This window comes from Gossypium arboreum, chromosome 8 (genome assembly GCF_025698485.1).
Source record: "Gossypium arboreum isolate Shixiya-1 chromosome 8, ASM2569848v2, whole genome shotgun sequence".
Classification (NCBI taxonomy): Eukaryota; Viridiplantae; Streptophyta; class Magnoliopsida; order Malvales; family Malvaceae; genus Gossypium; species Gossypium arboreum.
This window is the reverse complement of record NC_069077.1, coordinates 23,404,626-23,419,024: the sequence shown is the minus strand read 5'-3', so window position 1 is coordinate 23,419,024 and position 14,399 is coordinate 23,404,626. Positions and strand designations below refer to the sequence as shown.

The 14,399-nt window shown below is 32.8% G+C and overlaps 2 protein-coding genes and 1 pseudogene across 2 annotated transcripts; 2 read left to right on the top strand and 1 right to left on the bottom strand.

Moving 5' to 3' along the window:
- Window positions 1–76: 76 nt before the first annotated feature.
- LOC128296510 (uncharacterized) lies at window positions 77–2,304 on the top strand (annotated as a pseudogene).
- Window positions 2,305–5,356: 3,052 nt separating this feature from the next.
- Window positions 5,357–8,778, top strand: LOC108467741 (uncharacterized). Its single transcript, XM_017768495.2, is given in 8 exon segments — window positions 5,357–5,500; window positions 5,616–5,792; window positions 6,087–6,164; window positions 6,167–6,303; window positions 7,352–7,495; window positions 7,650–7,867; window positions 8,005–8,263; window positions 8,382–8,778. Coding segments are annotated over 8 exon segments (1,218 nt in total). The 5' UTR covers window positions 5,357–5,424; the 3' UTR covers window positions 8,511–8,778.
- Window positions 8,779–9,474: 696 nt separating this feature from the next.
- On the bottom strand, window positions 9,475–11,928 carry LOC108468077 (UDP-glucuronate 4-epimerase 3). The gene has a single exon (XM_017768938.2). The coding sequence runs from the start codon at window positions 11,152–11,154 to the stop codon at window positions 9,853–9,855; it is 1,302 nt and encodes a 433-aa protein (XP_017624427.1). The 5' UTR covers window positions 11,155–11,928; the 3' UTR covers window positions 9,475–9,852.
- Window positions 11,929–14,399: the final 2,471 nt, after the last annotated feature.

Genomic DNA, 14,399 nt, shown 5'->3' with positions numbered 1-14,399 from the left:
TAAGTTTTGATATGTTGAGGGTGTTGATGTTGTGCTTTAGATAGTTTTTTGTTCTTGGTGTTCATATCCTTTTTCAAATGTAGGCTTATTACATTCATGTCAGATGATGAAATTTACCTTCTACAATTTGTAGATCTGTGTCATGTTTGTGGTTTTATTTGACATATTTACAACATGTTTGGTTCAATGTAATGGCTATGCCATTACAACCCTATTCCGTGGGCCCACCCTAAACACACCTATGCAGTAAATTGTCTAATTTCTATTCTGTTTCCTCACCACGGATAACAGATTCGGTGTTTAAGGAGCCCTTCACGCTCCCCACTTTGCCCTCAGTTCCTTCTATATTCCTCACTTCCAATTTTTCCGCCATCTTTTTTCTGCTTTCTTTTTCTTTCTCTCAATAGAGTTTTTCTTTTCCTTTCTTCCGTTTCTTTTTCTTTATCTATACCATCGATTGTTGGAAAGAGCAAGAGGGTTCTTAGAGGGGGAATTGAAATCTAAATCGAAAACTGAAAATGTTGAGGGTAAACCGAGTGATAAACCGGGCACGAGCTTCGATTTCAAATTGTCAATACCTCCTAAGTCATGACCCAAAGATTTCCCCTTCATCTCCTCAACATTTCGCTTCAAAATCATCCATTCGCTTCTTCGATATTTTCAAGGCAATCCCTTTTTAATTCTATAATATTTGATTTTTCAAGTTATAGTTCTTTTTAACTTTCTGTCTTGTGTGTGCAGCTTGCAAGCAAGGAAAAAATCGAGAAAGAACGAGCAAGACTGTAAGTTTAAAGCTTTGTTTGTTTATTGAAATTTTGTTACGTGCTCTTTTTCTCCATGAAATTTAATATAAATAATTGTTTTAATTTGATTTAGGGCAGTGCTGATGAATTGAATAGAGGATATTTTGATGATATGTCTGAGCTAAAACAACACGGTGGTAAGGTATTAACTGATTTGTTCTTTTTATATACATATAGGCTATATCATTTGCAAATCTGTTCAAATTAGTTGAATTGCAACTGATTTCTGAGTAAAATTAATGTTACTTTCTGTAAACATTTTAATTGTTAGTTTTTTTTTTCTGGCAGATTGCACTGGCAAATAATATTCTAATTCCGGAATTGCAGCAAGGAAGTTTCCTGCCATGGATGTTATATATTCTGATGGTAGAAAATCAAAGCTGCTGATTGTTTTTAATGCAAGTGGTGTTGATGCTAGCAATTTGGTTGTCCCTGAAGCATCTTTAGTCTGTCTATCATTTAGAGCAAACTCTCAGGTATGGTTTCCTTTTTCTATGTTTGTTTTGGATTAAATATGTATTTCTTAATGATGTTATAAATCTTCCATTTTTATCATGATAAGAGAATGTTGACTAGATAGTGCATTGCTTTAAAATTGTGATAAGAGGCATATCAGCGTCTCCATGGCAACGGAGGGGTTAGCACTAAATTGCAATCATGAAAACAACAAAAATATGAGAAACAAAAGATGTTGTTGGTTGCTAACTTTTCTTTTCTCTTGTTTCTGGTTATTGTTGTTGATGATGCATTTTAACTCCTTTTCCTTGTCAGGCTATGGTCGATTCTTGGAGCAAGCCTTTTTATGACTCCTTTAGTGAGTCCAAGAGCGTGCAGCTATATGAGGTTCTATATTTTTGCTATTTAACTTTTCATTCCTTTTTGGCATGTGTGGTGAATCAACTATTCTCAGTTTTCTGTTGCTAGAAAGAACTTATAGTTACATCCATCTGTAGTCAATAATAATAACAAACAAATAAAACAGCGAACAAGAATAGAAGATAACCATGCTGGTATGACTTATGAGTTATGACCGTCCTAGTTGAGCTTATAGCTCATCAGATCAGCCTATAATTAATAATGCAGTTGTCCTTGTATTTACTGTATTTGAATGGAAATTCTTGGCAGCTGATTTTATGTTTTATATAAGTTATTTGTTAAAATACTCGTGTTTGGAAATTATTATGTGTTGCTAAATGATAATATATCTTGTATATCTTTAAAACTTTGCAGGTAATATGGAGAATGAAGTCAAAGAAACACTTGGAAACGGTTTCACTAGCTATTCTGTTTCACTAGAGGTCAGTTAGCCAGATCATTTATTCCAACATAGATTCCCGTTTATAATGTCTTCTCTTTTTTCCTTGTGATGTAAGGTATGTATCGGACACGCTCATGTTTGAATACATGTATCAAACACAAGTATTTAAGGAAGAAGAAAAGAAGCCCTTTGTTCTATATATCCTTATTGATAAATAGAAATACAATTTTGTTTTCTCCAAAATCCCCTAATTCCACTGCAAAAGAAACCTTACATGTTCTTTTCTGTTGCTTCATAAAGGAAAAATCTCAAAGATGTTAGATTCTAGCAATATAAAAAGAATTCATGTTTTCGATACCTTCAATTTGACCTAATGTTGTTTTGTGAGTAAAGCTACGAACAATGATTGTTCTTTCAAGGATCAAGCTCAACCTTGAAGTAATCATAAACATAGATTGCTTAGCAAATGACATTTTTGTGGATATATTGATGAGAACTTACATATCTAGCCTGGTTTCCACATTGTATTGGTAAATGATAACTGCATTTTGTTTTGAGATTGCTCGGATAAAAGCCCGAATTTCTTGAGATCTGTCGTAAACTATGAATTACGGTACCATAGAGAAGCTGCTGGTTAAGCCAGAAAAAGCTTAGTCCCACTGCCTGCAAAATGTTGGATACAAGTTCTTGCCTGATCCCCTACTTCTAAAGCTAAATCTTCTTAATCAGTTTATATTTCTTCAAGATGCTGTAGCTGACTCAAAAGCTGTTGAGGGAGTACTGTTATGGAGCATTGGGATTTGGTGGACAAAGAAACTAAGCATATAAATTGGCAATTTCAGGGAAACTTAAATTGGAAGCAAAGCTTTTTTATTTCGAGTACATTGATAAAGTCAATTTTTAATCAAATAAATCAAGCTTCATCCGAAAAAGAAGTATTTGACTTGCAGCACCAAAAAAAAAGGGTGAGAAATGATGCACCTGCAAAGCCCCAACAATTAAAAATGGCAGGAAAAAGAAAAGCTCCAACAAACATTTTTTGTTTCTTTTAGTTGAAAAAAGAAAAATAAAAAAAATGCTCTTTTTGTGACTTTTTTTTAATGCAAATTGTGTTTAATACAATTAATTAATTTTAGATTATAACACAGGTAAAAAGTTTTATATAAAAATTATGTAAATAACAAATGAAATTTTAGTTGAAATCATAAAATTGAGATAACTTGAGAAGCAATGCATTCAAATAATAGTGTACTATTTCAAAATATAGTAAATAAATTTTTCAATATTTTAATATAATTAAATATAAAAATAAAAAAGCATTTTAACATAATTTAATATAAAAATAATTATATTAAGAATGTTATTAAATTATATTTAATAATAGTTATATTAAAATATGATTAAATTATTTATTTTATTTTTATTAAATTATATTTAATAATAATAATATTAAAATTTAAAATCCATATCTAAAAAAATTTTGTTAAGGGTATTATGGTCATTTTAATTTTTTCTTTATGCTATTACATATCTATTTCATTCAACCAAACACAATAATATTATTACAGATTTATTCCATTACATTCAACCAAACAATTGAATTACTGATTCTACTCTATTCCATTATTCAATTCTATTCTATTACATTCTATCCATTCCAAATGAACCAAACGTGCCCTTAAGTATTCATATCATATATTTTTGTTGTGTTCATATTCAAAATTCTCAGCTGTACCACATTCATCTCACATCATTAAATTTACATTTTACCATTTTTATATCCATATTATGTTCGATTTTATATAATTACATGAAATTTTGTGTCCATAATTTAAATTTTAATTCATATATTTTTTCATGTTTTAATTTTTTTTATATTGTCTAAATTAAGAAAAGAAATGGAAGTTTGAACTTGATTTCCATTGTCTTAGTATGTACCTTTGGGGTGTTATTTGATTAAACTTTTTGTGTGCTTAGGCTATTTTAATGTGCTTTTGGTCTTTTTCGATTAATTAATATCAATGCATATTGATAAATTCCAACTAGTACATTGAAGCACATCAATAATGAGATGTACCAATATAATAAAAAGTAATGACTTCCTTAGTTTGGTTTTCGATTTTGCCTCTAATAATCAAATCATTGTCTTCTTGTAACATCAAACCCAATATTAGTTTTAATTGCACTTAACATAATTAAATATAATTTCCATTTCATCAATACATACTATTTATCTTAGCTTCATTAATGACCTTAAACAACGGCTTAATTCTAAAATTAGCTTTTAAATTATATCATTTTTCCCTTAAATACTTATATATATATATATATATATTCTTTTTGTTAAAAATAATATTTTAACTATCTCATTTCATCTCAAAAGTGTATGATATTAAATAAAAATATATTATGTATTATGTATTATATTCAATATAAGATGAAATTAATTTGAATTAATAATTTAAATACTACTTTTAATATTTTAATTTCATGTGGTCGTGTGGTCTAGATTTGATCTGAATTTGAATCGCATTAATTATTTCAATTTTGTCGTGTTATTGTAATTAAAAAATTATTTACATAAATGAAAAATTGATATACTTCACTGTATATAAAAAAAATCCCAATTTTGATTTTTAATAAACAAAACGGTGAAAGCGGGTGAACTTAACAGAGACAACACCGCCTATCAGGTAACATATATCGCGAAAACAGTAAGGAAAAGGAAAACAGTGAACTCTCAAAGAACATTGAAATCTCTTTTTCTTAACCTCCACCCCCCCCCCCCAAAAAAAAAATAAAAATAAAATTAACCTTTAATAGCATCCCGAGGAACCCAATTGCTTCAGGTTTGGATTTCTCTTCCATTTCTTCTCTTTATTGTCAACTGCATCTCGTCGTTAAGGTTTTTTTTTTTTTTCCTATTGCTTATTTTCTGTACTTAGCATGACATCTTCTGCTTTGATTCAAGCTTCCATTATTAATTGTTGGCATGCTTGTGAATTTTTTTTTATGCCTGATCTGAAATTGATTTACTTCTAGCTATTGAAAGTTCTAAAAATATAGCTCTAATTTGGAATCTCTTGTTATGATTTGTCTTAATGCCCACGGATTCCAAAATGTTTGAGTTAATGGTCTTGTAAATTTAGCTTGAAAAAACCATGTATTGGATCAATCCATAATAATTCATTTCTGCAAATCGTTCGTAATTCAATTTTATTTTTGTTGCAGCCGTTCTTAGGCTATTCTTTGAGGTGCCATTTGAAAAATTCCTCCCCCAAAATAATGCAGCAGCTAGCCCGTGATAAAGTAAGATAATTGGCGCTGGAAGATCATAACTATTGTTGAAAGATTGATTAAGGCATGAAAGCTTGTGTTGGATGGCGTCGTTTCCTTTTCTGTTTCCCACTTATTTTCATCCTTCCTCATTTATTTTCTGGTGGTTGTTCCTCTTTGCTACTAAATCATTCACTTGTGGGTTCTTCTAATGTCCTTTTTGTTTGTTATTGAAGACATCAAAATGATTCTTTTTTTTTTTTTTTTCATGTTTCCAGTTCTGGAATTGCACCAGAATCAAGCAGTCACAGATTCCCCCAAGGAAAACACGAAGAAGTTTGATGTTCAGCATTCATCAGGAGATGATGCCCCCAAGAAAATAACCAAGAAATTTGATCACCTGGTTCTTGGACCTGCTGCCGGAGAAGGCTTGCCCAACCGTTTGCAATGCCGAGGTTTTGACTATTTTGCTGTTGCTAGCGCATTAATTTGATAAAGGGAACATTAGACTAGCATTCATTTCTAAAAACTGTAGATGCTATAATAACTGTTTTATGTGATTAGGAGTCTGTTTTGTAGACATTTGTGGCATCAAATTCCTTTTCTTTTTTCTTTCTAATTTGTTCATAAATATATGATGTTCCCATTGAAATCAAATGTTTAATGAAAGTAATTTTATTGAGCCCTCAGATCCTAAGTTTTGTTGCTGTGGTATTCTATGAATTTCTAATGTTTTCAATGTATTGCAGGAGTTAAAGCTCTCAACAAGACCTATTTTTCAAACCCTTCTCATGCCTCTAGTGTCGGTGATGGTATTGCCTTTGTGACTGTTTTACCATTTACAACAACTCACCCGATGCCCTTGCGGATGGTAAACCATCAAACTTGGTCACTGTTGGGAATGCTTCATATAGTAAGCCAGAGCGATCTATGGCCATTTTGAATGTGTTCATTAAGTTCATTCAGGTAACTCTTCAGTTAAACATGATAGAGCTGCACCTGGCTTCCTTTTGGAAATGTCTGCTAGAGATATCTGTTAAATTGCTTGAAGTTCAGGACCACATTCTGTTATCTATGAGCTTTTTAACTTATCTTCCAATGTACTTTGGTATTATTGTAACTAGAGGTGATCATGGGCTGGGTTTGGGCCCAAACAAAATTTTAGACTCGTTTGCTAGGCCAGGGCATGTTTTGGCCCGAAAAATGGGCATAAACTTTTACCAATCCCAGCCCGGATAAAATGTCAAAACCCAGGCCCGACCCAATCTGGCCTGTATTAATTTTTTTAAAAATATATAATACATAAAAAATACTAAAAACATTAAAATAAATGTTTTCCAACAAATTTAAAAAAAATGTATATCTAATAACATCAAGATAGGGTGAAATGATAGCAAAATAGTAAAAAAAAAAAAAAGAAAACAGGAAAAAAAAAGGTAAAAAAAAAGCAAAAAAAGGTGCAGTTTTTTTTTTTTTACATATTCGGGCTGGGTTGGGCCCGGTCCGGGCAAAAAATGCCTTACCCAAGGCCCGGTCCACTTTCTGAACGGACCTTGTATTTTTTTGCTCTAAGTCTATTTTTCGGGCTTATATTTATACCTAAATCCTCTCACTTTTCGGGCAGGCTGAGCAAGTCCAACTGTAACGTAAAGGATTAGTTCTATTTTGTATTTTGTATTTTGTATCTTGCATTCATTAAAGGAAACCTTGTGATAGAGTCCATTCTTGTAAGTTTTTGAAGAATCTGTATTCTATACCTAATTTAGGAAGTAGGATTTAATTTATTAGCGGAGTTGTTGGATTCATTTAAGGGGTAAGCTTTACTTACGTATGTTCTTTTATGATGCTTATATAAATAAGTTTTGTTATGTTTGGAGCTTAGGTATTGACTATTGAACAACTTCGATATTGATAACTATTGAGTATTGTTATTCTGGAGTATTTGTTATACATCACCTAGAGTCGATTACTTTGAAGCATCTATTTGACGGGGTTCTGTATTAAAATCTTTCAGGTGAGAATGCCTCAGAGCAATATTATTATTCTGACTGATCCAGAATCTGATTTGTCACTGCACCAAAACAGTGTTACTGTACTTCCCATTCAGGGTGAATATTCCCGAGACAAGTTGATGCTTCAAAGAATCAGGTCTTACATTGTAAGAGCACATTGTATTGATATATATAGGTAGAAAAGTTTGATGTTAACTTATACTACGGGTAGAAACCCTAAACCTATAGTCCTAAACCTATAGTTTAATTATGAAGAACATTATCCTAATTTAGCTGCCAAACTGCCATTTTTCTATGTAGACATTTCTCGACATCAGGCTTGAGAAGCTGTCGCAGGAGCAGGGGCGTATAACTCATTTCATCTTTTCGGACTCGGATATTGCTGTAATTGATGACTTGGGTCAGATATTTGAAAAGTACCAAGATTTCCATGTGGCTCTTACCTTCAGGAACAACAAAGATCAGCCTTTGAATTCTGGATTTATTGCTGTGAGGGGTACACGTGATAGTATTTTAAGGTTGAGACCCTTTTTTACTCTCAAAATATCTGTAGTGAACCTAGAAGAAACAATATCTTTTTCTTTCCTCATGATATTTTGGCATCATGCCATCAGAATTTTCTCTAAAGAAGCTGAAAATGTGAAATTGCTTGCAGGGCTAGAACTTTTTTACAGAAAGTATTAGAAGTCTATAGTTCCAAATACATGAAGGCTTCCCGAATGCTTGGTGATCAGCTGGCCCTTTTCTGGGTCATAAAGTCCGATGCCTCTTTTGATGCAAAAAGATTTAGTAAAGCTCAGGCTTTTATCAAAGAGATCGGTGGTGCATCAGTGCTGTTTTTACCGTGTGCTACATATAATTGGACACCGCCTGAGGGTGCTGGCCAGTTTCATGGCATGCCTCTGGATGTCAAGGTATTTTAAGCCTTTCATGATCATTTTGGTTGCTAGCTGAGCCTGAAATTTAAATATATTTTATTCTGAAGTCGTTTCATGTATGAATATATTGTAATATTCATTTTACTGGATGTAGGTTGTTCATTTTAAAGGATCAAGGAAACGCTTGATGCTCGAGGCTTGGAACTATTTCAGCTCTTCTGCTGACATTTCAGATATGTTATGCCTCATCTTGAAGAGTGGGAGAACAAAGTACGACTTTTGAGCAATTTCATTTGATTTTTGCATGGAATTAGTTAGCATGCTAGGTTATACATTTAGGTGATGCTTGATTTTCGCACGTTTTGATCGAATCTAATACATGAATACATATAGAAGACAGCTTATAGATTCAAGATTGTGGAAATGTACAATTTGCGAAAGTTTTCATCATTCATTTGAGAAACAAATGCAGTAGAAATATGTACAATTGTAGTTTTTGGTTAAAGCAGATAAAGTGAATTTTTTCATGCCTCTCTAACCCGGGGATCAAACGTGTTAGACATTTTTCATTTTTTGCAATGCTGCCTAAACACTATTTCATATACATATATATATATACATACATCATTTCTAATTAACCCTGTAATTTTGCTTTGGCTACATAAAGCATGTTAAACCCTTACTTAAAAAGTCGCCATTTTTCATGAGGTATATAAATATATATATTTGTTAAATGTTGAATTTAATAAATACTGAATTTGAATTATAAAAATTGTTTGATTTGTTATTGGAAATTAAGTATTGAATATAAAATATTTGTTCCATTAATTTTAATTTTAATATAAAAATATGGTAAAAGTGAAGTGTTAAATGTAAAAAAATATATATATACATTTAACAATATCTAAACTAATAATAAAAATAATTAATTTAAATTATTGGGGTTTAAAAGATAACACATAATGTAAAAGATTATATAAAATAAAAGAAAAAAGTAAAAATTTTCATTAAGTGGTAAGTTTCCTTATCTATGTCATCGGTTTCTCATTGAAGAAAATCTATCCATTGGTGTTCGATATTATCTAATTATCACTTCCATGCTGAAATATTAATTTTGTATGAAATGAATTTTTTCCATGTACCTGTTTCCTAAAGGTCAGCTTGGATTGCCTACTGGATCATGGATTCAAAAATGAAACATCATTGAATAGTGCGATTCCTCGAGTTCAAAAGCTCACAAATACAAGTTATTCAAACCCTAAACACTAGTATTTTTGTCATTTCTTAAAAACGAATGTGCACAATAACTCAATGCAGGCGACGGCATATCGTGTAATTGGAATTTACATAGCAATGAGTCATGTTCACCAATCATCATATATGCTTTAGCAGTCATGAATTCTACAATGCCAACAATTACATTCCATGGGATAAGAAAAAAGAGGATTTTATGGTGTGCCCAACCAGCAAACAATCTCCATCAATCACAAAAAATCATCCTTTTTTTTTTATAGGTCATCATTAAAGATATATGAAACAACAAATAATCGAACGGAGAAATGTTCAAAACAATGATAAGAATGATAATGAACAAGAGGATCCTACCACAATATAAAACAATGAATCTATCCAGCAGCCTTTTTCCCACCAGAATAGTAGCTGAGATACCATCTTACAAATTTCTTCAACCCTGTCTGCAAATCAGTCGAGGGCTTATATCCGAGCTCCCTCTGAGCCAAGCTAATATTTGCATGAGTGAACCGGACATCTCCGTTCTGCGGCAGCTTCATAACATTCCTCTTTGCATCAACCTTTAAAAGCCTCTCCAAGATACTCACAAGATCCGAAACCGGGACAGGTGAAGTATTCCCCAAATTGTATACCCTAAATTGAGCAGGACCCTTCTTCTTCCCTCCACTCCCAGTACTCTTCTCAGCAGTATCCAATGCTGCTAAACACCCTTTCACAATATCATCAATGTAGGTAAAATCTCTAGCGACTGTACCATGATTAGCTACCTCAAATATTGATATGGTCTTCCCTTTCAAAATATCCCTAGTGAAGAAGAAATATGCCATATCCGGCCTTCCCCAAGGACCATAAACTGTGAAAAACCTCAATGCAGTTAATGAAAGACCATATATATGGTTGTAAGTATGTGCAATCTCTTCACCAGCTTTCTTAGTAGCAGCATATAAACTAGCAGGTTGATCGGTCCTATCTTTCTCAGAAAATGGAACTTTGCTATTAAGCCCGTAGACAGAGCTCGAAGAAGCCCACACAATTGCAGGTTGTGGATTAGCAGATTTACAAGCTTCAAGTAAACTAACAAGACCAGCAATGTTGCTATGCACATAAGAGCTAGGATTTTCCATGGCATACCTGACACCAGCTTGAGCAGCCAAATGCATAACGTGGGTAAATGGAACAACCTCGAATAGTTTCCTTAAAAGGGTCGAATCATTGATGTCCCCTTCCACAACGAAGACACCGGTTCGGTCCAGGAGCGCTTGACGAGCTCTTTTCAATGAAGGGTCATAGTAGTCATTGAAATTATCAAGTCCAAGAACACCATCCCCACGCCTTTTCAAAGCGGTCGAAACATGGGTACCGACGAAACCGGCGGCTCCGGTAACCAAAACGGAGATTCCATTTCGGGAACGGATACGGGCAGATGAACGGACCCCTTTTTCCCAAGCGGGTCCACCCCAGTTGTGGGTACGGAGGGAACGGCGAGATGGGTCTTGAGGGATGGGATTCGAAGAAGGAGATCGAAAGAAGAAGATGAAGATCAAACCCAAGAAGATAAAGGACCAAAATGTGAGCTTCATAATAGAGGAATGCCAGTGCCACCTCGATTTATTGTGAATGTAAGGCGATTTTTCCATCTTGAATTTCCCAGGTGTGGATGGAATGTGTTTTAACATTAAACAAGGAGACAGGTCTTTGCAAGATTCAGAATTTAGATTTTCTTTGGTACAAAATTCTAGGGTTTTTGGAGAATCTTCTGGTTTCTTCAAAGGATGGGTTTTGTTTTTGGAGGTGGCTAATGGTTTGGAGTTTTATAGTTTAAAGCTCATTCAATGGCTTCTAGAAAGAAATAAAAGAGATCAAGATTTGGTTTTTGTGCAGCAAAAAAAAAAAAAAACAGTGAAGTTTTAGAGAGGAGAAGAGGAAGAAGAAGAAAAAAGTAATGAAATGAATGAGAGGGGTTGATTTGATTCTTCAAATTGACTTGGTTAAAAATGGGATTTTTGTTCAATTTCGATTGCTACTAAATGAGGTAAGGAATTTGATTCGTTCCCACTTTTCATATCAGATATCCCTAAATCTTCTGCACTTCCATTTATCTCTTCAGTCCAAATTAAGTCCGTTTGAGAAATTATTTTTCTACTTCCCAAATTAAAATTTTATTTTTAATAAAAAAATAGTTATATATAAATTTTAACGATCAATCCTAAGCTTTAAATTGCGAAATCAGATGCTTAATTTTGGGAGCTTTAGGATATTGTTCAACATACTCCATTTTTATCTTTACAAATTAAAAACCTAGGATATTTCACAACTCTTTTTTTTTTTTTTTTAACTTTTCTCAATTTTAGGTCATCTCTCTCATTCATCATCAATAACTCAAATTCCTTTCTTTTATAATTATCATCTACAATCTTTTAATTTCACAAATAAAAAAATTAACATACATTTTCGTGATAAATAAGACAAATTTAGTTTTATTTGTGAAGAAGTATTAAATAATAAGTTTTTTTACCATAAAAGAAGTGTATAGATTTTTTCCTCTCAGTATTTAGATTAAATTTGAATCTTGAATAATATTTGAGAAGATTTTATCTAAATATTATCTTGATCCAAATAAGATTAAGCGTAAAAGCAGAACAATAATATACATGATTATATAAAATAATAAACCAATGAATTTTAATTTAATATATAATATAAATAATAAATTTTAATTGTATATAATTGTAGAGATAGTCTTCTTTTTTTTTTTTGCTCAGTTGTTTAAGGTGGAGACTCTGGGCCTTGATTATTCAAGTTTAAAACTCACCATTTGTAATTATATGCACGAGTCTCGAAATCTCACCATGTGTTTAGTTTAATTTATTAGTTTTTGTTTAGACTATAATTGGTGAATATATAAATGTAGAATTAATTTAAATTATATTAGAATTTATTTATAATCAAAAGATTATTACTTCTTAACCATTTCTAATATTAATAAATGATTTCTACCACAAAATTTTCACATATATATATATATATATATATGAGTGTTGAAGGAATAATTAAATATAAATGTCATTTTAAGGACTATATTTTATATTAATATCTGAATGTGTTAAACATAAATACCAATCGTGAATAATGTAAGTGTAAAATTGTTTAGGGGATTCAACGAATGGTAGAAAGATGTCAAAATCTAAATAAATGAACCACTTGACGAGTGTTGGAATTTGTGGATTTTAGTCCACTTTGATACAGACAGTAATCAACGCAGCATTATTGATGCAGTTCAGCAGTCTCTTGTAATTTGCTTCTAAATAAATTAACAATAAACCAAGAAAAAAAAAAAATATATATATATATATATATATATATATATATGCAGTCACTTGCAATCGTGTTGTAGGTAAGACCTTTTCACCACCAAACTAAAACACGGGGAAGCTTAAGAAAGAAATGCTGATTTCCGAGTACACGTGGAAAGTGCTGCAGGTACCTTGTGTCATTGTTCCACAACACCATGTTCCTAAAATGGATCCTGTTGGAATCCAGACCAGACATGCCTGACATGTAACTCCCTCTCCCTCCCAAATAAACTGATAATTTTGTTTTTATTAGAAAGTGTTGATGGCAATGCTTTGTCAAATGACTTTTGATGGTATAAACGACAATATGGATAGGCAAATTGAGGACAAGATCTCCATCTACCATAAACTTATCAATAGGTCAATAGCTTTCCTTCTTTCTCCACACTAATTTCTCATCAATTTTTGCCTTCATTCAATTGCTTATTTGGTCCAACTCCAATAAAAATTATTCATTCTCTAATATTTTCATATAATATATATTAGACAAAAAAAGAAGTTAGGATATGAATGGTCAACTAAACCATGAGTAGAGTAGCAAAGGACTCTTTAGTTGACACTAGTGTCATGGGTCAAGTGCAAAGCCAGGCAAAATGCGTCTCATAGAGGTCTATCGGTTAGATGAGACTCATTTGACCTACGAGAATTGACTCGATTCAAAGATCTAATGGAAAAACCTGTCTCTTTGAAGCCTGGATGGCCCAATAAAGCAGATATGGAAAATTAGGCTAGCTTGGCAAATAGGGAAAGTAATCTTAGAAGATATTTAATCTAGGAGATTATGTAAATTCCTTAATTATAGATATGCTTGGATCTTGTCCGTCGATGTAATTCGATCTATACTGTCGGTTTGAAGGGAGCTCAACTATAAATAGAGAGTCCCCCCTTAGTTGTAAATCATCCATTATATAAATCATCCATTGTATCTAGTATTTATTGAGTTAAATACTAAATTGAGAGCATTTACTCAAACACCTATCGTGCATTGTTTTTCTATGGCTATTCTGTTCTCCTGAGCATTCTTTTTGTTTGAGTTGCTTTTGCTATAAGTTCCTAAGGCTGCATGAATTGCGATACTGAAAGTCTAGCTCCGTGACATTTGGTATTCGAGCTAAGGTTGCGAAGGCACCATTCGAGATGTCGAAAGAAGTTACCGATTAGAGTGAGCCAATGGAGACTCATGGGAGGGCTAGAAAAATATTTCCATTAAGGGAAATGTTGTCGGTTTTAGAAGAACAAGTGGTTAATCTCGAGGAATCCATAGGGGATGTGAGGAAGACACTCGATGTGGTCTAAAGAGACACAGATGGGTTTGATTTAATGAGGGATCAGCTCAGAGAGTTTGTGTTGGAGTTTCACGAGACCAATATAGAAAATATGTAAGGGGCGCTGAATTCCACTAGGAATAAGTTGACAGAGAGGAACGATGCTCTCGAGGTCATGATGATGGCTTTGAAGGAGGAAACAATGGCCACGACGAGAGCTTTGAGCACAAGAATGAGAAGCTTGAGGGAGAGCTTACCTTGTGTCAAGCAGCCATGGATAAAGGAGTAGTGTCAGGTGCAACA

Coding starts and splice junctions, on each gene's coding strand:
- LOC108468077 (XM_017768938.2), bottom strand. CDS start 11,154: ATGTTAAAACACATTCCATCCACACCTGGGAAATTCAAGATGGAAAAA.